The 24819-nt window shown below is 37.5% G+C and overlaps 3 protein-coding genes across 3 annotated transcripts; 1 reads left to right on the top strand and 2 right to left on the bottom strand.

Moving 5' to 3' along the window:
* Positions 1 to 1458: 1458 nt before the first annotated feature.
* Positions 1459 to 2441, bottom strand: LOC142612428 (uncharacterized). The gene is made up of 2 exons (XM_075784525.1): positions 1956 to 2441; positions 1459 to 1827 (listed from the first exon to the last, which is right to left on the bottom strand). The coding sequence occupies exons 1-2, from the start codon at positions 2439 to 2441 to the stop codon at positions 1459 to 1461; spliced, it is 855 nt and encodes a 284-aa protein (XP_075640640.1).
* A 14555-nt stretch (positions 2442 to 16996) lies between these two features.
* Positions 16997 to 19681, top strand: LOC142613307 (subtilisin-like protease SBT1.7). Its single transcript, XM_075785609.1, has one exon. The coding sequence runs from the start codon at positions 17126 to 17128 to the stop codon at positions 19442 to 19444; it is 2319 nt and encodes a 772-aa protein (XP_075641724.1). The 5' UTR covers positions 16997 to 17125; the 3' UTR covers positions 19445 to 19681.
* A 1455-nt stretch (positions 19682 to 21136) lies between these two features.
* LOC142612588 (protein arginine N-methyltransferase 2) lies at positions 21137 to 24557 on the bottom strand. Its single transcript, XM_075784691.1, has 3 exons — positions 24233 to 24557; positions 22873 to 23268; positions 21137 to 21566 (listed from the first exon to the last, which is right to left on the bottom strand). Exons 1-3 carry the CDS (start codon positions 24504 to 24506, stop codon positions 21253 to 21255), a joined length of 984 nt encoding a protein of 327 aa, XP_075640806.1. The 5' UTR covers positions 24507 to 24557; the 3' UTR covers positions 21137 to 21252.
* Between the last annotated feature and the right edge of the window lie 262 nt (positions 24558 to 24819).

Raw genomic sequence — 24819 nt, 5'->3', positions numbered from 1 at the left:
AAAGAATGGCCTACATCGCTCAGCGGACCTTGATATAAACCTATTCAAAGCTGCTGTCATCCCAATAAGGCGTTGAACTTCTTTCGGATTTCGAGGAGAATGCAAACCATGAATGGCCTTAATCTGATCGAGATTAACCTCAATCCCTCTATAGGTGATCATGTAACCTAAGAATTTTCCAGACCCTACCCTGAAAAAGCACTTCGAAACACTTAAATGTAACTTATGTTTTCTCAAGATTGCAAAGATTTCATCAAGGTCTGATAAATGCTCGGACTCTTCCTTACTTTTTACCACCATGTCATTAATGTATGCGTTCACATTCTCCCCCAGTTGATTCTCAAACATTCTAGTCACCATTCTTTGATACATGGATCCCGCATTCTTTAAGCCAAACGACATTACTCTATAATGGTAATTTCTCGTCGGAGTAAGGATTGCTATTTTCTCTTGATTTGGCAAAGCCAACGGGATTTGGTGATAGCCCTGAATAGCATCTAGGAAACTCATCCCAGGATGTCCATACATTGCATCAACCAATTGATCTATTCTTGAGATACGAAATGGGTCCTTTAGATAGGCCTTATTGAGGTCTGTAAAATCCACACACCCTCGCCATTTCCCAAATTTATTTTTTACCACTACAGTATTGGCCAGCCATTCGGGGTAAAAAAACCTCTTTAATCGCTCCAACCTGTTTAAACTTATAGACCTCGTCCTTCATAGTTTTGGCATGTTGTTTAGATGAATGCCGATGTAGTTTTTTCTTCGGGATAACCTTGGGGTTAACATTTAAATGGTCGCATATAAACTTGGGATCAACTTCGAGTGCTTCGTACGCACTCCACGCAAAAACATTCAAATTATCCTCCAAAAAATTGATCAATTGCTTTTTATCCTCTATTGAGAGTTAAACCCCAACTTGGAAGTATCTATCTATATCATCTCCAATAACAACCTTTTCTAGTTCTTCACATGATACCGAACTATCTGAGGAGACGAGCAACTCGAGATGTGATTGCTAGAATGTCGTCCCCATTTCTGCAGAGTCAACCTTAACACCACAATGTCCAATCATCGCCACCTTACACTGTCTTGCCACTGACTAGCATCCTGACAGTTCGGCCACACCCTTCTCGGTAGGATATTTCATCTTAACATGCAACATGGATGAAATTGCCCCCATAGCATGTAGCCACGGCCTAGACAGGATAGCTTTGTATGGGGAAAAAACATCCACCACTATGAAATCTACACCTTCCACCTTACTCCCTGTCTGCATAGGGAGTCGAATCATACCCTTTGGGACAGTAATGTTCCTATCAAACCCAATCAAAGGAACTTCATACTTTTCTAGATCTTAAGTTTAAGTCCTAATCCCTTAAACAGGTCTGGGTACATAATTTCTACTCCACTGCCTTGATCAATCATTACCATCTTGACATCAAACCCCGCTATTCACAAGGTTACCACCAAGGCGTCATCATGTGGCTGAATCATTCCCATCTTATCCTCCTTGGAGAACCCTATGACAGGCTGCTCTAAAATCTTAGCCTTCTTACATGGTGCCTTTTCTTCAAGTCCTTCCATTTGCGGTGACATCAACAATACCCCACTAACTGAGCTAGGATCTCGTCTTGGAGTTGCAAAAAAAAAGTTTATCATTCCCAAGGACGATTGAGGAGCTCCACTTCTTTGTAACCCTGCCGTGGGTTGACCTCCATGACTATCTGGTTGCTGCAAAAATTGTTTCAACTTACCAGCTTTAATTAACTGATCCCGGAAGGCCTGCAAAGTTTTGCAATCCTCTATTGTATGACCTCGGTCCTGATGATATTGAGAAAATACAAACTTTGATTTCTTTTGATGGGGTCTCCTCCCATTTTATTTGGCCATTTGAAGTAGGGTTCATGCTTAATCTTTTCTAACACTTGATAGATTAGTTTTTTGAATACCGAATCTATCGCTTGTGAACCATTGAAATTATGGGTGGCTTGATTAGAATACTCCCTCCTCGGCTGGAAAGGTGCGAACCAGCCTAGTGAACTATCCCTCCGGTCATTGGTGAAAACCTTAGCCTTACCCTTGCTAGAGATCTGGCTGTCCTCGACCCTTTTATGTTCCTGAATCTGATCCATCAATTGATGCATACTTCGAGGAAGTTTCATGGTAAGTGACTTCCATAGGTTGGAATGTGTAGGAAGGCCTACTTTGAAGGTTTGTACGGTGAAATCCTTAAAATCCTCATCAATTTCATTGTAAATCTCCCAATATCTATTAGAGTAACTCTTCAGGGTCTCCCCCTCTCTTATAGACATGGAGAGCAAAGAGTCCAAAGGTCTAGGGACTCGATTGCACGTCACAAATCTTGCTCCAAAGGCCCTTGTTAGTTCCTCAAAGGAATGTATTGAGCCTTCCTCAAGGCTATCACACCACCTCATGGCTACCGAACCAAGGCTCGAATGGAAAACCTTACACATAAGGGCTTTATTTTTGAGTGGATGGCCATTCTTTGATTAAAATGGCTCACATGTTTGACATGATCAATTTTTCCATTATAGATGGTGAAAATAGGTTGGTTAAAATGACGAGGGAGCTCGGCTTGCTCAATACATTGAGAGAAAAGGGAATAAGATATTTGAAGGAGAGCCTTTCCCATAGCATCATTCCTCTGGCCTCTTCTCGGTGGAGTTTTAGACCTCCTACGATGGAATTTTCATCCACAATTGCGCTGAGACAATGATGTGAACGATTCACTAGGCGAAGTTCTGCTTCTAGGTCAGTAACTTCAATCACTTCCAGTGCTTGAATACTGGTTGGGAGAAGGGCTCCTACTTTCCCTTATTTGAGTTTGGCGACGAAGATGTCAATGTAACCGCTCAACCTTCTTCTCTAAGTTATGCACTTGCTAGTCATGCAAAAGGTGACTAGCATCATGCTGTCCAGTCCGCTTAGAGTGAACTGAGGGCGATCCCTGGCTATGAGTATGAGCCTCATGATGATCCCTTCTTCGCTCGAGATTAACAAAATGATCTCTACGTTGAGAGCCAATGGACTCCAGCGATCCACTACGTCTGGAACCAGCCATAACAATGATATTTGCAAGGGCACCTCAGGAGACTTTCTCACAAACGGTGCCAATTGTGGCGGGCAGAGAATAGATCAAATAGAAATGTGATTGTTTTAATCCTATTACTATGCACTCGTACAATTAAATTTTAGAGATGGGATGCAAGCCCAACCTTTTAGTACCCGTTCAAAAATAACAAGTGATGTTCTGAACTGTATGTCTAATATTCAATTAAAAATAGTTTTGAAATTGCTAAGTGTTCGTCCTCGGGTTTAGTCCGAGGAGGATGTTAAAATAGATGGTTTTTCTATCTCTCCCTCATTTTCTCAATCAGACCTCCCCTTGATCCAGATGCTTCTTGGCTTTATATATCTTAACAAAGATGCATCTGGATCTTACATTTGGAGGGTCATGATCATACTTCCCTGATACTTGTCCCATCAAGACCTTACTAGAAGGTTTTTGCACTAAGGTATTAGCTGTGAAGGCACTATTCAAGGTCACTTCGCCGTGCTCCCTTTGACCTTATCCTTCGACCTTCCGAGGTTAGGAAGGTGTCCTTGGCGTCTTCGCCAATTACGGTTGTTCAGCCTAAGTACAACTTACATGGCTAAATTCTGAGGATAACCCATCTACAGTTTTCGAGGTTTTCTCTCATATGAACCTCATTAAAGCTTTGGATCCTCATCCCCCCACACGTGCTTACTTCTAATTTTTGTATTAACTTGGTTTTGGAAGTCATTTAATTTGAAAAATATTTGAATGTTTCATAGTTTCCAAAAAAAGAGTTTAAATTCTTATCTAAATCAAAATAACTTCTATTTCTACTAAGTTCTCATTGCAAGTGTTATTTGCAACACTATACCTTAGCTATAGGACCTATAAATCTACAGCCTCATAGTAAACAAATTTATTTTGTTAAAGATTTATGGAGTTATCATTACATTAGCTCCCGCAAATGTTTTATGCTATTTTCTACTTATTGGTGTATGGAAACATTTCTTTAAAAAATTACTAGCCATTGAGCACGTGCGTGTGCTCAGAGGCTCTTCTATTTTTTTTAAAAAAATTAATAATTTGCATCCATTATAATTTGGGATTAATATATTTTCTAATCACAAAAAAACCTAGGAGTGTGATGAGTATTAAGCATTTATGGGTGAAATAATTTTTTCATTACACTCCTTGCTTTTTTTGTGATTGGAAAATATAGTAATTTCAAATTATAATGGATGCCAATTATTAATTTTTTCCCAAAGAAATAGAAGAGCCTTTCAGCATACGCGTGAGCGTGTGCTCAGAGGCTAATACTACTATTTAAGGGGTTTGCTCTATTTGGACCAGATTTTTTTTTTGTTCCAAAATACCCCTATTTCCTTAGGTTTAAGTAGAGACAAAACTAAAGAATAATTTGGTAAAACTATGTATTTTAACTCTTGCAAAAACATTACCTATAAAATAGGACCACTCTCTTTTGGTTTTCAAATTCAAACTGAACTTCAAATTTTTTTCTTTTTTACAATTTCAAACCAAAAAAAATATCCTAAATTTTAGGATTTTAGAATCCTATGCTATGATAGACTACTAACTAGCATGGTTTTTTTTTAAACACACGTTTTAGGTACTACCACCACCCCCCTAAAAGTTAGCCTATTAGTTTTTTTTTTTTTTTTTAAGGAGCTGCTTATTAGTATTTAGAAGCAATTATCTTCATGATTTTATAATTTTATCTTCTATGATAGACAACTAACTAGCACGGTTTTTCAAAATTTTTTTTTATTTATAAAAAAACACACGTTTTAGGTTCCCCCCCCCCCCCCGCGGCACCCTAAAAGTTAGTGTGGAGAGCATAAAAACTGGCCGCCCAAGCCCACTTAGAATAGTGGTTGGATCAGTCCAACAGTGACCTAAAATAATGAATTTATAAGAGAGGGAAACAAATAACTAAAGGGGGGCTCCGCCTTAGGAGGAAAATAAGGAAGAAAAAGCAGATATTATTAAAGGGATGAACCACTTTCTCAATACAAGCTGGCCTGAGGAGGCCATGTTTACATAAGAAATGTTACTATTCACTCCATTTTTTCCCAGTGTTCTTCTCGTTTCTTCTCTATCTCTTGGTACTTGTGTCTCAATCTTTTTTTCTGTAAACCCTCATTTTCTTATAAACTTCTCCTTCCCTCATATCTCAACCATCCATCCTTACCTAACAAGCCTCCTCTCATGACACTTGTCTCTTTCTGCATTTGAAGAAAGAGGCGAAAAGAGTCTGCTTAGCTGTGACTTATACTGTTCATGTCACTTCCTCATCAATGCAGCTGATAAAGCTGTTGCCCACCATTTAATGCGGAGGCAACAGGATACTCCAAACTAGAAGCTTCCCCTATGATCACTGATTCCCTCTCTTCATATCCTTCTTTCCACATGGAACGCCTCTGAGTCCTTTAACTGCGGCATCCCTTCCTCTCCTCGGGTGACTTCCCTCCTTGGGCCCATGGACTGCGGCATCTCCACACTTATACTACAACTCTTTAACTTCATTCTCGGTCCTCAAGCACTCACAGTTAGCCTATTAGTTTTTTTTTTTTTTTTAATTTTAGGAACTGCCTATTAGTATTTAGAAGTAATTACCTCCATGATTTTGTAATTTTATTTTTAAATAAAAGAAGAAGAAGAAAAACCCACGTTTTGGGTTTTTCTCCTAAAAGTTAGCCTATTATTTAGAAGCAGTTTTCTCCATGATTTTATAATTTTATCTTTAAAGATAACTTCCCCCAAGTATCATTTTTCTTTTTCAAAATTGGCATATAATTGCTTACAGAATCCTCATGAACGGTTGGCATTTTTTTTCCTTCGCATTTTATTTTGTATTTTGCAACTATATTCTGACACAATTGATTCTTTATTTTTTATATAGTGATGAGATGGTGAAGTTGAAGTAAATGCAAAAGAATTTAAGAACCAGCCAATTCATTGAGAGAATCCTCATATGAACGATTGGTATTTTTTTCTCCTTCTCATTTTATGTTGTTGATTTATGTTTCTCGTTTTGATCTGATATTTACTAACACAGAAAATTATTATCCTCTGAAGTTTAAACCTTAAAGGCTACGATTCTAAAGACAAATTTTCACCCTGGGAGAACAAAAACACCATTTTCTTCTAGGTCCAACGACAGGCAACTCCAAAGAAGGTACTTTAGTCTCTCATCTCTTATGGCCTGTTTGGGAGTTTAGAGAGGGAGGAGAGTAGAGGGGAGTAGAGGGGAGGGGAGTAGTGGGGAGGAGAGTAGAGGAAAATGATTACCCTCCACCTTGTTTGGATGTTTTTATAATTAGTAAGGGGGAAGAGAGTAATTAGCCCTTCCCCTTATTTTTAACATTGTAATTTTATAAATATAATAAGGGTAAATTAGTAATTTACTTTATCAATAATTTTATGTGCTCTACTCTCCCTCCAAATCTCTCCAATTTGGGGGAATTAAAAATGAGGGGGTTGGAGGTAGTTGAAACCCCTTCAAACCCCTCCCCCTCCTTCCTTAAAAAACTCCCAAACAAGGTAATTGAATTACTCCCCTTCCCTCTACTCTACTCCCCTCCTTTTTTAAACATCCAAACAGGCCATTAAATTCACTCCATATTCATTGCAATTTATCTTACATCTTATGTGAATGCTCTATGCAATGATTCATGTGATAATATATATATATCCTTTTAACTTCGTGTTACTGATTTATTAGCTACAAAGAAGGTACTTAGTCTCTCATCTCTTAAATTCACTCCATATTCATTGCAATTTATCTTACATCTTATGTGAATGCTCTACGCAATGATTCATGTGATAATATATTTATCCTTTTAACTTTGTGTTACTGATTTTTTAGCTATCAAATAATAGTCATGCTGCATTGTTTCCTAAAAACAAAATCATGATATATTTATTGCTTAGTTGTTTAAATCATACGATGAACACCTACTCATCACGTAATAGGTTGAATAATATTTCTACAAATTGACTTGGAGGGGTGTCAATTACACTTTCACTTGATCTATTCATGATTTGAATTAGATTTATTAGTTTATAATTTTTAAAAAAAACACTTTAAGATATAATTGTATTTAATATATGTTGATATGGAAATATTCATGTTGTTTTTATTTAATTCAAAATTTTAAAGAATGTGTCTTCTTCTTTTTTGTTGAGAATGTGTCTTAAACACGTAATTGTTGGAATTATTATGCGTTACGTTTATTTTCTTTATTTTTCTAGTTCAATAATAACAACTTTTTGGTTGAAGGATTTGAAGTTTGAACCTTAATTCTTCTCATAATGTAAAGGGAAGTCATGCCACTAAAGTACAAGACTCTTGACCATATATTACTTTTTATTGAAAAAGTTAAACTATTTAATTAAAAATCATAATTTAGGAAAATCAAATATAGTCAGAAGTTAATTAAACAAAGAAGTTTGTATTAACATCCAAGTTGACAATTGATACTAGAGTAGTCATGTTTTTGGTCAATGCACTAATAGCCTACTACTCAGAGGCTCTTCTATTTTTTGGTAAAAGTTAATAATTTGCATCTATTATAAATTGAGATTTCTACATTTTTTTTAATCACAAAAATACCTAGAGGTGTGATGAGCGTTATGCGTTTGTACCAAATATTAATGATGGAGCACAAGTTCGTCAGTTGTAGTGAGGTCGTCCAGACGGGACCAGACTGATGAATCACGGGTTCGTCAGTTGTAGTGAGGTCGTCCAGACGGGACTAGAGGTCTGCTTGTGTCGCGACGGAAGAAGAAATTCTTCGGAATGGTCACCGGTGTGGTGCCTGCCACAACGCCTCCGATGCCAAAGTTAGTACAAGGGAGTTTATAATAATAGACTATAAGAATGATTAGGGATATCTTGTAACTGTGTTCGTACCTTCTGTTGGCAATGCGTGGGCTTTATATATGTTGTTCTAGATTCTAGCCGTTGCGGCAGTTATTGTGGCTTTAATGCCTCTTTTAGTAACGCTTCTTGCTGAGTAATGGGGTTTTAATATGCCTTCAACGGTTCGTCCAGCTGGTTCTGTAACCGTCCGGGGTGTTATTGGTGGCATTGAATGATCCTGCTATCCTCGTCAGTGACGTGTATACTTGTTTAGGCTCGTTTCAGAGAGCGGTCTCGTCAGTCCCATCAGATGCCTTAGTCTCGTCGGTAGTTGAGTTCGTCAATCCCATCAGATGCCTTAGTCTCGTTAGTAGTTGAGTTCGTCAGTCCCATCAGATGCCCCCGGATTCTGTGGTCGTCATGATGTGCCATGACGACCATAGAAGATGAAAGTTTTTTTTTAATAATCTTTTGGCTACGTCAGTAGTGTACATCCGTCTAGGCGGAATCTTATCACTAGGCTTCGTCAGTAATGTACATCCGTCTAGGCGGAATCTTATTACTTCCTTCGTCGGTAATGTACATCCGTCAAGGCGGAATCTTATTACTTTGTCGGTAATGTACATCCGTCAAGGCGGAATCTTATTACCTAGCCATTTTGGATGATCTTTTGGCTTCGTCAGTAATGTACATCTGTCAAGCGGAATCTTATTACTTAATTCGTCAGTAATGTACATCCGTCAAGGCGGAATTTTATTACCTAGCCATTTTTGATGATCTTTTGGCTTCGTCAGTAATGTACATCCGTCAAGGCGGAATCTTATTACCTAATTTGTCAGTAATGTACATCCGTCAAGGCAGAATCTTATTACCTAGCCATTTTGGATGATCTTTTGGCTTCGTCAGTAATGTACATCCGTCAAGGCGGAATCTTATTACTTAATTCGTCAGTAATGTACATCCGTCAAGGCAGAATCTTACTACTTAGCCATTTTTGATGATCTTTTGGCTTCGTCAGTAATGTACATCCGTCAAGGCGGAATCTTATTACTTAATTCGTCATTAATGTACATTCGTCAAGGCGGAATCTTATTACCTAGCCATTTTTTATGATCTTTTGGCTTCGTCAGTAAACTGACGATCTGGACACTCCCTCTTTCGTCCTTTACGTTCGTCCTCCCTTTTTCCCCTTTCTTCTGTTTTCTCCATATCTTTAATGGCGGCTAGCGCATCCTCAGCATTCATGTACTTTTGCGCCTTTAAGAGCATTTCTGCCATCGTCTTAGGTGGATTTTTTGCCAGCGAAACCACAAACTCTCTAGACTTCGGCCACCTTTAAAAGGTCGTCGGTTGTACTTTGTCATCGGCGTCGTCCACTTCCGGGGTTTCTCGGGTAAAGCGTTTCACGTATGACCACAAGGTTTCTTTCTCTCGTTGCTTAACGGTGAGTAGGTGGTCCGGCTGGTCTCTTAGGACGTTGCCTCGACGAAATGGCGCGAGAAAAGGCGCTACTGTTGTTCGAAGCTATCAATGGATGAGGTTGGAAACTTTATGAACCACTCTCATGCAGCTCCCTTAAGTGTGGTAGGGAAGGAGCGACACATTATTTCATCAGGGGGCTGTTGGAGGCCTAATGTCATCTTGAAGGTATTAAGGTGATCCTGGGGGTCCTTAAGCCCGTCAAAATGCTCAAGCTGAGGCAACCAAAACTTCGCCGGCACTGGTCATTCCAAGACTGCCACGGTGAAAGGAGAATCTGTTGCCCTGACCATTCTATCTAGACTCTGATCTATCTTCTCCTTAATAGCATTTCTCAGTTCGTCCATCTCTTTCCTCATCTCTTGAAGAAGATCAGAATTTTGTTTGTCTGGAGTAGTGGTCCTTCGTCGGTCGCTTCTCCCATGGCTGTCTCCTTCATCCTCCTGGACAACTCTAAACCGATTCTCCTTATGCTGAAGCTGTTGTCTCATCTCCGGTCTGCACAGTGAGTTCTTCAACGGTGGCCGCAAGAGCTTTGACTTGCTGGGCTAAGGCCACTGAATCTTTGTTGGACTCCATCTGAATATTGAAGTTGGTAGAAATTACGCTTTCGAACCGTTAGTACGAAAATGTCGTCCCCACAGACGGCGCCAAACTGATGGAGCACAAGTTCGCCAGTTGTAGTGAGGTCGTCCAGACGGGACCAGACTGATGAATCACGGGTTCGTCAGTTGTAGTGAGGTCGTCCAGACGGGACTAGAGGTCTGCTTGTGTCGCGACGGAAGAAGAAATTCTCCGGAATGGTCACCGATGTGGTGCACAAGCCACAACGCCTCCGTGCCAAAGTTAGTACAAGGGAGTTTATAATAATAGACTATAAGAATGATTAGGGATATCTTGTAAGCGTGTTCGTACCTTTGTTGGCAATGCGTGGGCTTTATATATGTTGTTCTAGATTCTAGCCGTTGCGGCGATTATTGTGGCTTTAATGCCTCTTTTAGTAACGCTTCTTCTTTGAGTAATGGGGTTTTAATATGCCTTCAACGGTTCGTCCGGTAGTTCTGTAACCGTCGGGGTGTTATTGATGGCATTGAATGATCCTGCTATCCTCGTCAGTGACGTGTATACTTGTTTAGGCTCGTTTCAGAGAGCGGTCTCGTCAGTCCCATCAGATGCCTTAGTCTCGTCGGTAGTTGAGTTCGTCAATCCCATCAGATGCCTTAGTCTCGTCGGTAGTTGAGTTCGTCAGTCCCATCAATTAAAATTATTAACCTTTCTCCATGCATAACACTCATCACACTCCTAGGTATTTTTGTGATTGAAAAATGTAGTAATCCTAATTTATAATTAATGCAAACTATTAACTTTTACCAAAAAATAGAAAGAGCCTCTAAGCATGCGCGTGCTCTGAGGATTGAGGCTAGTGTGTGTGTGTGTGTGTGTGTGTGTGTGTAGGCTGTCCATCAGAAACCGAGAACCGACCCACCCGCCCAAACTGCCCAGGCTGACCCGACGCCCATGACAGTCGGCGGCGGGTCTTCGCTACCAAAAACTGCCTTAGGCGGGTCGGATGGCGGGTTTTCTTCTCCAAAACCCGATCCGACCGACAAAACCTGTGAAAGAAGGCCGAATCTACTTTGATCCACTCAGATTCAGTGAAGATTTGGTAGTTTTTGGTTAGATCCAGCGATGAGATGGAAGCTTTCGCTCAAATCTGGGCTTGAGGTGGTGGTTTTTGCTTCGATCTCGTGGTTGTCACACAGATCCGAAGAAAAATCAACAGATCCGGCGAAGATCTAGTGAAGATTCGGTGAAGATCCAGCGATGAGATGGAAGTTTTTGCTCAAATTTGGGCTGGAGGTTGTGTTTTTTGCTTCGATACCGTGGTTGTCACACAGATCCGAAGAAAAATCAACAGATCCAGCGACGATTCGGCGAAGATCTGGAGGTTGAAACTCACTCCAACTTCGACCGACCCGATCATTGTCCATCGGAGACCGATCCAACTCAACTCGAGGTTGTCCGCGGTCGGCGGCGGGTCATTGAACCTCCCACCCGATGTGAGTGGGTCGGTTCCGAGTTGGGCACAAACCTGACATGGACTGACCCGTGGACACCCCTAGTGGGTGTAATACCTTTGCTAATAATGTACATATGAAAATAATTTTGTAATATCCCTTGATAACTCATGTTAGATGCCATTAATGAAAAAAAAGCTTTTATCTCACATTTTTAGCACAAGTGATGAGACTTTTATTAAATAAATTGACTTGTTCTTTGGAGAAAACATTTTTTTTTTAGCTAATGTGGCAATATCTATCTTCAGAGTTCAAAAGATCTGGCTACTTATATATACTTCTATCTAATTATATATTATTCTTTTATTAGAAATACAAATCTATAGGCCTAGCATAATCTTACCTTGAGCCTACCTTCACACACCTTCGTTATTCTTTACGAGGCATCAGTCCCAGATAAACAAACCACCTCGCAGTGTCATCCCTCCTACGAATTATTGGTGCAACGATTAGGTATCCTTGGATGAAAGAGTGGTCTTTCAAGATGGGTCATTGTGTATCACCACCTTCCACCTATCCTACACATTCCATCAAGGTTATCACTATATATGAAGCAATCGTTTGAACCCAAACTCTTATGAATCTAATGAAACTATGAGAAATACTAAAATGACCTCTTAGGGTTCTTCAAGATAACATATTATACTAAGTACCTTGCCTTTGTATATTCACAGATCATTTTATATAAGGAAAAAAAAAGTAAATATACTTGTTCAACTTTAGGTCAAAGATAATCTAACCTCAGATTGTTTTAATTTGAAATTAAAAAAAAAAATTGATCTTTGTGAAAAAGACCAAATTGAGCCTTCTATTGCCATTCTGTTAGCTAAGTGGGTGGAAAACGCAAATAATGTGCAAAATACATGATGTGTTTATTCAAAAATTCATTTCTAGAGTAAAATTTAATAGAGAACTATTTTTTTACTAAAAATAAAATTATAAATGATTTTGTGTTCAATATCTGTAATAATTAAAAAAAAAGTTATATAAAATCTCGTTGCTCGTTCGTCGCCACTCTCATCTCGTCATCACCGCCACCACATAAAGCCCTCATCTCCTACATCACCATCACAAACAAACCCATCAAAATCTAATAGGCCTAAAAGTCTTAAACCAATCAAAATTGGCCGAAGTCTCAATCTCCACTTGAAAATTGTGCCCTTCAATAGATTACAGAAGGACCAATTTCATCATTTCTCAAAATTCATGAGTTTTCACCTTCAAATTAGCACAATAGGCATCAGTTTAATTTTGACCCAATATTTTGTTGATGGTTTTATATATCTTTGGTTGTACCATACAAGGAAGAAGAGGTAAGATTCAAACCACAAATATGAAATAGTAAAAAAAAAATCATTAACATGGAGCTATTGCTTAAACAGTTTAATCCCCACTAACTCCATGATTATGGAATCATAATTCACGTAGTGCATAATTGATTCGAGGAGAAAGTGTCTTCTTCGAGGAGAAAGTGTCTTCCAAAAGGAGCCAAAAGTAGAGCATTATCCATGAGATGTGACAGTTAGTGGTGATTCCACTAAATCCTCTACAGATTAGTATTATCTTGCTGTGAGTGGGTTGTTGAACCCAAAAAACATGATCGATTCACTTACTAAAAAATTAAAACACGTTCCATTAATCACTGAAATTGAAGTACAACCACATTTCCTCATGAAACTAATGGTCGGAATACAGCTATGCCGGAGAGACGACATTTGAGTCCAATAGCTAGGAGCCTGGGATACCTCTTTTACATAATATAATATATGTAGTTACATGATTTACATAGTTACATCACCTTAATAAAAAGTTTACACTCGTGTTTTTTTTTTTTTTTTTGAGAAACACACACACACATATATATATATATAGGGAAAGGAGAATGAGATAAGGGAATACATTCACACGACAACATCAAGGCAGTTAGTGTCGCTCATGTATTTGAGTCTAATAATATTGTACATGTCGTTGATTCTTGTGACCACTACATTATCTAGGAGTAATTTACTACACTTGTATATTTTAGTAAGATCCTGTTTATGTGTGAGCTTCTATTACCACATTGGCCATACTCCTCTTGAACCAAATCCTTCAATATCACACACCAATGTTTAGAGGTAAGGATATGCACACCACAAAATTAAGATTTATATCAAAATCTCTCAACCCTGATACGACCTTTTATTAAATAGGTCGACACAATACTTGTTTATCAAACATATTACATGGGTTGAATTTGAGTTGATAGAGAAATAGCTCATTTTTAAAAATTTATTAAACAAATTGTATTGAATTGACAATAATATGACCACTTTCAACCTATTTAATAACTATGATCTAAAAACTAACATAATTAACATATTTTTATATTTTATAAGCACATAAATTATAACAATTACAAGCAATAAATTCCATGCAACTTATAGTTCACAATATTATCAGTTAGAGTACTAATAGCATACAATTTTAAATTTTGAACCCAATGATCGAATTTCTATCAATATTTAAACTTAGATAATTTAGGGAAAATAAAATTATATGAAAAGATTTTTTGTTTTTTGTTTTAAATAAAAGAGTTGAGGACTATAGCCTATAGGGTTGCATAAAAGAAATTACCAACATAATCACAAATTTTTTTTAAATACTCAATTTTGTTTTTAAAATTCAAATTTATGTTTGATAAAAATGATACTCACTTATTTGGGATAAATGAGTTTGTGTCAATGCATTACTGTCCATTTTAACTTGATTAATTAACTGAGTTATTTCAAGATTATTACAAGTAATAATTAAAAAAAAAACTTAATATTGAACAATTTGCATATTTCCACTAAAAACTAATTGACAAATAATACTGTGTGGGTAAAATGGTCAAAACGCATATTTTGGGCCTTGCGCCTGATATTGGTGGTGTAAGCCTGTCCAAGCAGGGCCTTTGAGACCCACAAATCAGCTTTTGCTAGAAAGGTAGATGATGTAGTCCGAGGAGAAGCATCTCCTCGGCTGAGTCCAATAAAGGTTGTATGATATGTCATGATGTTTGGGGAGAGAGTTCTGGAAAGTTTAGTGGGTAAAAAATATGTTTCACGTTGTTGTAGAAAGGAAGAATATATGAGAAATATCAAGGGAAAAGGCTGCTACCACCGCATAAAAGACCCTGCACCTATCTCTCTGACCGCATTAATGGGGAAATGACATCTGAATAGTACCAGCTAGCCTTACAGCTGTTATTTGATGACCTCCAGAGGGCGGTGGAGAATAAAAAAGATCTGGATTATTGATTTGTGTTATACGTAGACGGTGAAGGGAAGAGGAAGAGTGATATAAAAAGAAAAAGAGGAAGAAAAAGAGAGGGATCTTCTTCTTCTTGATCTTCAATTGTAACTTGTTGTTAAAAGAAAGAAAAGGCAATACAAATCATCCTCGACTTATGTCCGAGGAGAATTTCTGTCATTTTTATCCATTGATTGTGTAGATAGTGGCAATCTAGCTCGCCTATCTGTTGTCTAATATCCATAAAGCTTAGGTTTCAAGCCCACGCTCTACAAATTTCATTGTATAAGGCTTTTTGGGCCTGAGCTCATCACTCGTTTGGGTTCGGATACAAATTGTGCACTTACAAATACCATGTAATTTCTGGGTTGTCAAACATTGTCACCCTTACCAATACTAAATGCCTAATGCGCCACACACTTGTAGTCACACTATCGAACTATCTTGCATTTTTGAGGATTATTTGTTAGTGTGAACTTGTGGCTTTTCCTATATACATTCCACGTACATTAATTTATTTTAAGTTGTAATTATAAAATGTACCCTCTTACAAATTGGAAAAGGTTCATCTTGAGCTTGGTTTGGGGAAAAAAATTAATTAAGTTTTTTTATTTAACAAATAAGGCAAGATCAAACCCAAGTTTAAAAACGGTCATTAAATGAGTGAGCCTTAAAAATTATGTGTCTGTGAACAAGTTCATGAGTATGAGGCTCAATTAAGTATATAATAAATTTATGTTTATATGTATACATGTATAAAAATTTATTAAACAGACTTGAAATTGAATTTTGTAAGTTTATAAGATATCATATTATTATTTATAATTTATTAGTAATATAAATAACCAATTTTGTAGTAAACTTGCATCTAGTTATCTATAAATTAGTTATTAAATACTAATTTTGAAGTGGTAAAAGATTTAGTCGTTATGTTTATTTTGTTACGAAAAGAACACGTTAACAAAAAAAAAAAAAAGAATTAAGCTTGAACATGCAATTTAGCTTCAAAATAAGCTCAAACTTAGCTCATTATCAAGCTAACTTACATGGTTGGACTTATTAACTATATGAGATAAAAGAGTACCACAATAGTATTTTTCGTAAGTATTGAATAATTACATATCCTTAACAACGTGAAATTATTTAGTGCACTGTGCACCTCTCACATAAACGTGAGTTTCACATGTGTGTCATGCACAATAGAACTATATTTATATAAGAACGAAGTATAGTAGTATGCTGAAAATTTTCTTCTTCAAATCATAATTTTAAAAAACCAAACGGTTAAACCAAAATTAAAAAAACCAAATTGTTCAAAAATATTTTTTTAGAGGTTCAAAGTTTTGAGGTAGGATTATGTGTTAGAGAAATGATAACCTAATATATATATATATATATATATATATATATATATATATATATATATATATATATATATATATATATGTTGATTAAAGATATATATTTTTACAATTTATTAATTATGATAATATTATTTAGTTAGTTTTTTTTTTTTTAGTATATCAAATATTTGAGTTGGATAAGAGATCTGAAATTTAATCACTACCTATACCATAAACCGATTGGTGTTTTGATTTGATAATAAAGAGTTATTATCAGAATGTGGACGCCATAGGTTAAACTCTCTCAAAAATAATTTGAATAAATTTGCAAAATATTCCAAACCAAACAAACTGGTTCCTAGAAACTAGAGTCCAAGGACTTCGTTCTTTTCTTGGTTTTATTTTGTGGTGTGTAGGATTAAAAATAAACCCAAAGTTCACAACTCAGTAAGCCTACTGATTTTCATCTTTTCCTTGGTTTTAGGCGAAAGAGATCGAGATTATATAGCTTGTATCACGGCATCAAATGGTGAACTAGGGGTCCAAAACCGAGATAAAAATTTGTCACATTAATAGTTTATAAAAAAAAATTTATAAAAATATTATAAAAAAATTTATTTATAAAAATGTTGTAAAGCTTTCTTAAAAAAAAAAATTGTAAAATAGTTTATTTAGAAAAATTTATTTGTGGTTTTAAAAACCTGTATCTGCCGTTTATCTTAAAAAAAAACCTGTAATGGCGTCCTATTAAATGTTAACCCGGCCCCATTAAAAAATCAAAAAAAATCAAAAAAAAAAAGGTTAACCCGGTCCCACCTGGCAGTCCGGTCCGAGTCAAAAAACCCATGTTATTAACACCCAAACTATGACAGGAGCATCTACGCGGCTATGCCATATCCACTTTCATATTAACATTTCAGAAAAAATCTGTAACACTGTTGCCAAAACTTAAACTCACACAATAGCCTGAAACTCTCTTCTCAGTCTCACAAAGACACGCGAGAAGATGAAGATTATGGCTTTCGGGCTTGTACAGATGGTTTTAATTCTATTTCTAATGTTTTCCTACACTTACGCAGTAGCAGAAGAGCAAAACCAGCAATCAAAGCAGACTTACATAATTCGCATGGACAAGACCAACATGCCGTCAAGTTTCAATGACCACTCTCAGTGGTATGCCGCATCTTTAAAGTCAGTATCAGACTCAGCAGATATGCTTTACACCTATGACACCATAATCCACGGCTTCTCCACACAGCTAACAGCTGAAGAAGCTGAATCACTTGAAAAGCACCCAGGAATTCTGGCTGTCCTACCTGAAGAGAGATACGAGCTTCATACAACTCGGTCGCCAAAATTTCTTGGATTAGACAAAGCTGATGATACTCTCTTTCCCACAGTCGAGCAAGCGAGTGAGGTGATTATTGGAGTATTAGACACAGGTGTATGGCCTGAGTTAAAGAGCTTTGATGACACGGGACTTGGTCCTGTACCAAGTGGCTGGAAAGGTGAATGTGAGGTTGGTGATAACTTCAATTCATCAAGCTGTAACCGGAAACTTATTGGTGCAAGGTCTTTCTCAAAAGGGTACGAAGCAAGAAACATAAATATTAATAATCAGAATGAATCGAAATCACCTAGGGATGATGATGGCCATGGAACTCACACCTCAACCACAGCAGCTGGGTCAGCGGTAGAAGGAGCTAACCTCCTTAATTATGCTTTGGGGACAGCTCGTGGGATGGCTCCACATGCCCGAGTTGCCATATACAAGGTGTGCTGGCTTGGTGGATGTTTCACCGCAGATATAGCAGCAGCGATAGAGAAGGCTATTGAGGATGGAGTCCATGTTATATCCATGTCTATTGGGGGAGGTATAAACTCATATGACAAAGACATCGTTGCCATCGGAGCTTTCAAAGCAACATCCCAGGGAATCCTAGTATCTTGTTCGGCTGGAAATGGTGGACCAACTCCAGAAAGTGTAACCAACATTGCGCCTTGGATAACCACTGTGGGTGCTGGAACTCTGGACCGTGATTTCCCCGTTGAAGTTAGCCTTGGAAATGGGAAGAATTACACTGGTGTATCGCTCTATAATGGGAAACAGTTATCAGATTCTCTGGTACCACTTGTTTATGCTGGTAATGTAAGCAACTCTTCATTTGGTTCTCTGTGCTTGAGTGGCAGTCTAAATCCAGGAAAAGTTGCTGGAAAAATTGTAGTATGTGATCGAGGCTTAAATTCTAGGACGGAAAAGGGTTTGGTAGTTAAAAATGCTGGTGGTGTGGGGATGATGTTAGCTAACACAGATTCTTTTGGTGAGGAGCTAGTCGCTGATGCACATCTCTTGCCTACAGCAGCTTTAGGACAAAACTCCGCCGATGCCATTAAGGCCTATATCTCCTCGGATTCTAATCCCACAGCTACAATTGGTCCTGCAGTCACAAAATTAGGAGTTCAACCATCACCAGTGGTTGCAGCATTCAGTTCTAGAGGTCCAAATCCGCTTACTCCAGGAATACTCAAACCAGACCTTATAGCACCAGGAGTCAATATCCTAGCTGGGTGGACAGGTGCAGTAGGACCAACGGGGTTGGACAATGACAAGAGGCGTGTGAGCTTCAATATCATTTCCGGAACATCCATGTCGTGCCCTCATATTAGCGGGTTAGCAGCATTCCTAAAGGCTGTTCACCAGGAATGGAGTCCTGCAGCCATTAGGTCTGCCCTCATGACCACAGCTTATACGACATACACAGATGGGGAAACCATAAAAGATGTTGCTACTGGAAAATCATCAACACCGTTTGACTACGGTGCTGGACATGTGAATCCTTTGGCTGCTCTTGATCCTGGTCTTGTATATGATTTGACAGTTGCTGACTACCTAGACTTCCTATGTGCCTTACACTATAGCCCAGCTGATATTAAGTCTGCCACAAACCTAAATTTCACCTGTGATTCAAGCAAAAAATACAGCCTAGAAGATTTTAATTACCCATCTTTTGCTGTTCCTGTAAACACAACTTCAGATGAAAGGGGCGGCGACGGTGCACCTAGCAAATCTGTTAAATATACTAGGACTCTGACTAACGTGGGCACTCCGGCAACATATAAGGTTTCTGTGTCATCACAAGATCCCTCAGTGAAGATCTTGGTAGAGCCAGAATCACTGACTTTTAGTGAACAGAATGAGAAGAAGAGTTACACAGTTACTTTCAATACCATTTCTATGCCATCTGGTACAACCAGCTTTGCTCATTTGAAATGGTCGGATGGGAAACACATTGTTGGTAGCCCGATTGCTTTCAGCTGGACGTAATCATGAGCTCTTAAGTGCCAACAAAGTGTAGATGGCAAGATGCTCACCCTCCTTGTATTAAGATTTAGTTTGTCTTGTTGTTTTCCTTTTTCTTATGTTCCACCCCCAGGCTTACTCCAGATGCTGTTAAACCTAGGGAAGGAAAGAATCTAGAAAAAATAATTGTACAGCAAACCTTGTAAGGGATTGGGTTGTGAATTTAAAATTGAATTACTATGTTGTAACATTTCTAGAAAACTCTCATCTTGTCTATCATGGTTCACAAAATTGAAGAAAAAGAGGCTGCTTTTGCAGTTTACCTTGATTTTGTGATTTACAAACAACTTCCACAATAGGGTTACTGAAATTGCTATTGTAAATAAGGAAGCACAGGAAACTGGTATTTCGTTACAGTCATGGCTTCATACTCTAAAAAGTAACAAAACCAATACTGAGTTAGAGAGGTGTCTTGTACATCTGGCATCTACATCACCTCTTTTACTGCACGTGAATCCATGTAAACGACTTGTAGTATTTAATTATGGGTCTTCCAACTCATTATTGTTATCCTGGCTTTTGTAGGATATTTAAGTCCTTTGATTGGTTGGAAGCTTGCTATTAGTAGAACTCGTGGTTCTCTAAACCAAATTGCAACACCCCCCACCCCAAAAAAAAAAAAAAAAAAAAAACCTCTCAAATTGCAATAAGAACTTTATGGGCAATAGAACAACATAAAAGACCATTTCAGGTATCATCCTACACCAATTATTGGAATACCTGCTTTCGCCATAATGAAGCCATGTGCCCCTTCCACTTCTGTAAGTATAGCTATAAGCATGCATACTAAATTTGCAAGCTATTGTCAGCCACTATGTAATACAATCTGATATGCTATACAAAATTCTATTATTATTTTGTCATAATTTCATCTCAAACTAACATAATGAAAAGATTTAACTTTGAACCAGAAAAAGTACTTATGCGGTTCTTTCACTGAAAACAACTTAAGAGGAATTTGTATAATTTCAAATCCTTATACTTATCATGGAACTCAACAGATCAAGGAAAAACATATTAAGGTGCGGGGGATCGGTTGCTACTGTTTTATTGCATTGTCTATTGTATGCCAGCTACTCAGAGTGCAGAACACTGGTTTTAGATATAATTGATAAAGAAATTGGGGGAAGCATGTGGGTTTTCTTTGGAAAAAATGTCCTATCTGTTTAAAGATCATGGTCAATTGTCTCCTGTTTCTTTATAGCTTTGAGCAATTGCATGGTTACTCAGAACATACAAAATGAATTTATCAATTATGTTTCCACTGCAAATTCCACATCCCGAATACATTCTTGAACTGATGGTTTCAAGTTTCATTGCCATGGTAGGCTCAAATCAATAAAAATGTGATGCCATATATTTCCAATATTTAGAAAATTCCATGACTATTATTTTTAAGAGGATTTTAACCCTTCAAACTCAGGCTTCGTTTGTATTGGGCGTCTGCGTTTGTATCATTTGCATTTTTTGCCTTTAAGTCCAGCGCCTCTTGCACTGTTCATTGGACATGAACAGTGCAAACATGCATTTGAACAGTGATTTCATTAATGAACAGTAACTGAAATATATATTTTTTTATTGTTTTCAATTTTCAGTAAAATAAGCGATATCCAAACGCACACTCATAAATAAAAGGATAACACAAGCATCAAAGAATACTGAAACTTGTTTTTTTTTTTTAATAAATAAGAACTTCATTAATTAAAAAGGATACTGACTTGTAACTTGTTAGAAGCACTTCTCAAATTATCCTTAAAAAATAAAATCAAGCATCATTCAGAATCCTGCATTGACTGACAAGCAGGAAGGTAATACGTATCAAGCTGCCAATATTTGTGTTTCACACCTTCCCAAACTTCTTCTCCTAAGCAATCCTTAACAGGCAAGGGTATCAACTGTGTGGAGTAGCCCAAATTCTCAAGTTCCAGAGAAACCAAATGACAGTAGACAACATGGAAGAAAGCATTACCTCCGCAAAGGCCATTGAAGAATGAGTAGATTCCCCCAGGCTTCAATAAAATAGGAAGATGTTGATGGAACTCTCTCAAGTCTTCATAATACTCTCCATAAGTATCAAAAAAAATACCTGAAAGCCAACATAAGGCAATACAGGTTTGTCATATGGATACATGTACCAATGATTGTGTTTTCATTCAGGAAAAAATGTCCTATTTCAAAACTTACTAGCAAAGAAAATAGACTTGCAGATTTATTATGACAGATTGGAAAGTGGAATTAATTTAGTCAACTACAAGACATGAATAACTGTCTCAATTCATGCAAGTTCATTATGCCCCAGTCAGAGTAATCTCAGATACATTGAAGCATATGAATCAACTGTCAATTGAGCGTGCTTAGCAAATTCATTGGCACCCAAATTAAATCCATATAATCTTTTTTTTCAATGAATATATACCATATAATCTTAAGAGACACGTTGATGTTTATTTCCTTCCCCTCACAAACTGAGCCGCCAGTTCACTCATCCTCTCTCTCTCACTCTCTCTCTCTCTCTACCCCAATCCCTTCTCCAGTATCAAGGATATATACAAGTGAACAGCTACAAATGTCCTCTGCAGTAATACATGTTAGGCTGATGAAAGTTATGTGTAACTTATATTTTGTATAGATAAACCTCGATTGGGGAAATTTTAAAAAAAAATCATAATTGGTATAAGAAAATAGTTAAGATTAGAGCATTCAGCTGATGTTTTGAAGACCTCTGAGTCACCAGTTTAAACATCATCTCTCTCTCTCTCTCTCTCTCTCTCTCTCTCTCTCTCTCATATAATCAGCATGTCGTTACCTTCATACCTAATCAAAAGTCCTTGCTTCAATCTCATCTTCTCCTACAATTCCTCCAAATTGACAGCTTTAACTTAGACCAATTCTATCTCCAGTATCAAGAATATATACAGGTGAATGGATACAGATTTCCTCTCAAGTAATACATGTTAGGCTGATGAAATTTCTACGTAACTTATATTTCATTAATAGACCTTTGGGGAAATGTTAGCTGGTACAGAAAAAATCATACTTAATACATGGAAAAGGTGAAAATTAAACAATTCAGCTGATGTTTTGAGGATCTATGAGTTAGTAAAAACAGAAAAGTGGAAATTAAACAATTCAACAGGAGTTATTAAATTTAATATTCCAGTCAGCCCTCATATGAATTGCACATATAGTTCAAACACTAAAAACATGCATACACAGCTTAATGCACTGAGATCATCTCATAAAGAGAAAGCCAAAATAATGTAGTAGTGGAGTTATTGTTCCATATGTGTGTGTGTGTACACTTGCACATGAGTGTGCACTAGTTCATGAAACACAAAACATAAAGATGCATGTGCATAAAGCCAAAAGGGCAACTAAGATTATGGAGTTACCATCATAAGATTCAAGTTGAGAGAGAACATCTTGCCAACGGCCAAATATTATCTTTACATTATCCTTATCGCCCCAACCAGTACGAAGCATACGCTCATAAACTTCAGGGTGAGCCTCAACAATAGTGTGTGTAACAGGTGCATATTGCTGAATGGCAGTATCCACAAGACCCATTCCAAATCCAATGTTCAGAATGTGACCACCTCCTGAGCAAACAGCTTTAGCATGAGCTTCCATCAATGGTTTCTCCCAAGCCATCATGACAGCCTTGCTATCAGAGTCCATCAGCTTGTCCTCACTAAAAGTAACCCTGTCTTCCAAGTAAGCTCCATCAAAATCACCATTTTCATTTGTTCTCCTTGCAATTGTTCCTAGGACCAATTCAGCTTGAATCCCTGTTCATATGCAAAAACACTTCTTTATTTTGTATTACTTAAATTTTTTATTGGTAAGTTAACCTTACCCTCCACCCCCTACTTATCTGAGGGGAAAAGTGCCATATGAGCTGAAGGGTACGGGTGCGGGTACGATACGGCAACGCATCAATTTTTGAAAAAATAGGACAAAGGTACGGCAGAACATGTCTATTTAATAATTATTAAATATATTTTTATTTTCTATATATTATTAAGCATTTGTTTTTCATATAATGTTATATATATCAAATTAAGAGTAATGATAGATAATAAAGAAAATCCATGACTATTAAAGGATGTTTAGAAATTAGAATAAAAACCAAGAATAAAGATTTATTAATTTCCAAATGCACTATTACTATTCAGAGCATGAATGCCCTCTTTGTTTTGTAAAAGAATATTTGATTCCTCTTGTTCTTGTGTTCTGGTCGTGTTCCGCAATCTTTTTTTTAACAAAGGACACAAATGGGACATGCATGTAGATACGGCATCCCAAATGAAGTGTTTGTGCTTCCTAGCAATGGGGGAGGGAGATTCAAACCCTCAACATCTTTGTTGGAAACGCTAAGATGTGCTAGTTGAGCTACAAGGTTCTTTATGATACTAAGTCTATTTTGAACTAACACAAAAGATATTCATTGAAATACAACCATGTCATTGCATTGACCAACAAACCACATAACTCAATTTAATTTTTGTTGGTGGAAGATAACAATGTTTGTGCTGCATTAGCCAATGAAGCCACACATGTTTCAATTCAATTGAGAAATGTACATAAGCTAAGAAACTGTACCTTCTTATCCAAAAATTTATTTGATATAAAAATTTCACTATAATGTAAGCACTGCCTAAAGTGGTAGCATATAGTAGCATAAATCATTGCCTCTTAAAATTAACAAGAAAAATTCTAGAGTACCATTAGAGAGAGTAGCAAAGTGCGTACCAGCATTGACGAGGATATCAAAAGCTTCCTGGTTGGAACCTTCCATGGCGAGATCACCGGCGGAGAGGTTGGACGGAGAGAGGGCGTTCCACGGCGCGCCGGCGTCGAGAAGGCTCTTAACGACGGCGGCGTGGCCGTGCTTGGCCGCGTGCATGAGCGGAGTGAGGCCTTCGCCGTCGAAATAGGACACGTCAGCGCCGGAGTCTATCAGAGCTTTCAGCTTGTCCAAGTCGCCGCTCCTCGCGGCCTCGCATAGTTGCTCCCCTTGTTCCATGTCGAGCTCAACAGTAACTAATGAAAGCGTAAAGTATAACCCTCTGCACAAAGTTTCACTTTCAAAGGATAAATAATAAATTAATTAGACTTACCTCCACTGAGGTTTTTTATTTTTTATTATTGAAAACCCCCTGCTGATTTTATTTTATTTTATTTTCCCACCCTTTTCACTAAAAATGACCTCTACATCCTTTAAAACTTAGGTGAATTTTTATTTATCAAGATTTGGTGGAACCATTCATGGGAATTTTCTCTTGAAAGTCGAGGCAAAGCTAATCCCACATGGGTCACATCGATGGAGAAAAAAAAAA

The sequence above is a fragment of the Castanea sativa genome, chromosome 10 (assembly GCF_040712315.1).
Source record: "Castanea sativa cultivar Marrone di Chiusa Pesio chromosome 10, ASM4071231v1".
Taxonomy (NCBI): domain Eukaryota; kingdom Viridiplantae; phylum Streptophyta; class Magnoliopsida; order Fagales; family Fagaceae; genus Castanea; species Castanea sativa.
The sequence above is the reverse complement of the archived record's forward strand: the minus strand, read 5'-3'. Positions and strand labels throughout refer to the sequence as shown.

Excerpts from the sequence above, each read along its gene's own strand:
- LOC142612428 (XM_075784525.1), bottom strand. The coding sequence starts at position 2,441 with ATGAGGTGGTGTGATAGCCTTGAGGAAGGCTCAATACATTCCTTTGAG. Across the intron at positions 1,828-1,955 it reads GTTCACAAGCGATAGATTCG|GACCGAGGTCATACAATAGA; the intron begins GTATTCAAAAAA and ends CAATATCATCAG.
- LOC142613307 (XM_075785609.1), top strand. The coding sequence starts at position 17,126 with ATGAAGATTATGGCTTTCGGGCTTGTACAGATGGTTTTAATTCTATTT.
- LOC142612588 (XM_075784691.1), bottom strand. The coding sequence starts at position 24,506 with ATGGAACAAGGGGAGCAACTATGCGAGGCCGCGAGGAGCGGCGACTTG. Across the intron at positions 23,269-24,232 it reads TGATATCCTCGTCAATGCTG|GGATTCAAGCTGAATTGGTC; the intron begins GTACGCACTTTG and ends GCATATGAACAG. Across the intron at positions 21,567-22,872 it reads TCAACTTGAATCTTATGATG|GTATTTTTTTTGATACTTAT; the intron begins GTAACTCCATAA and ends GTTGGCTTTCAG.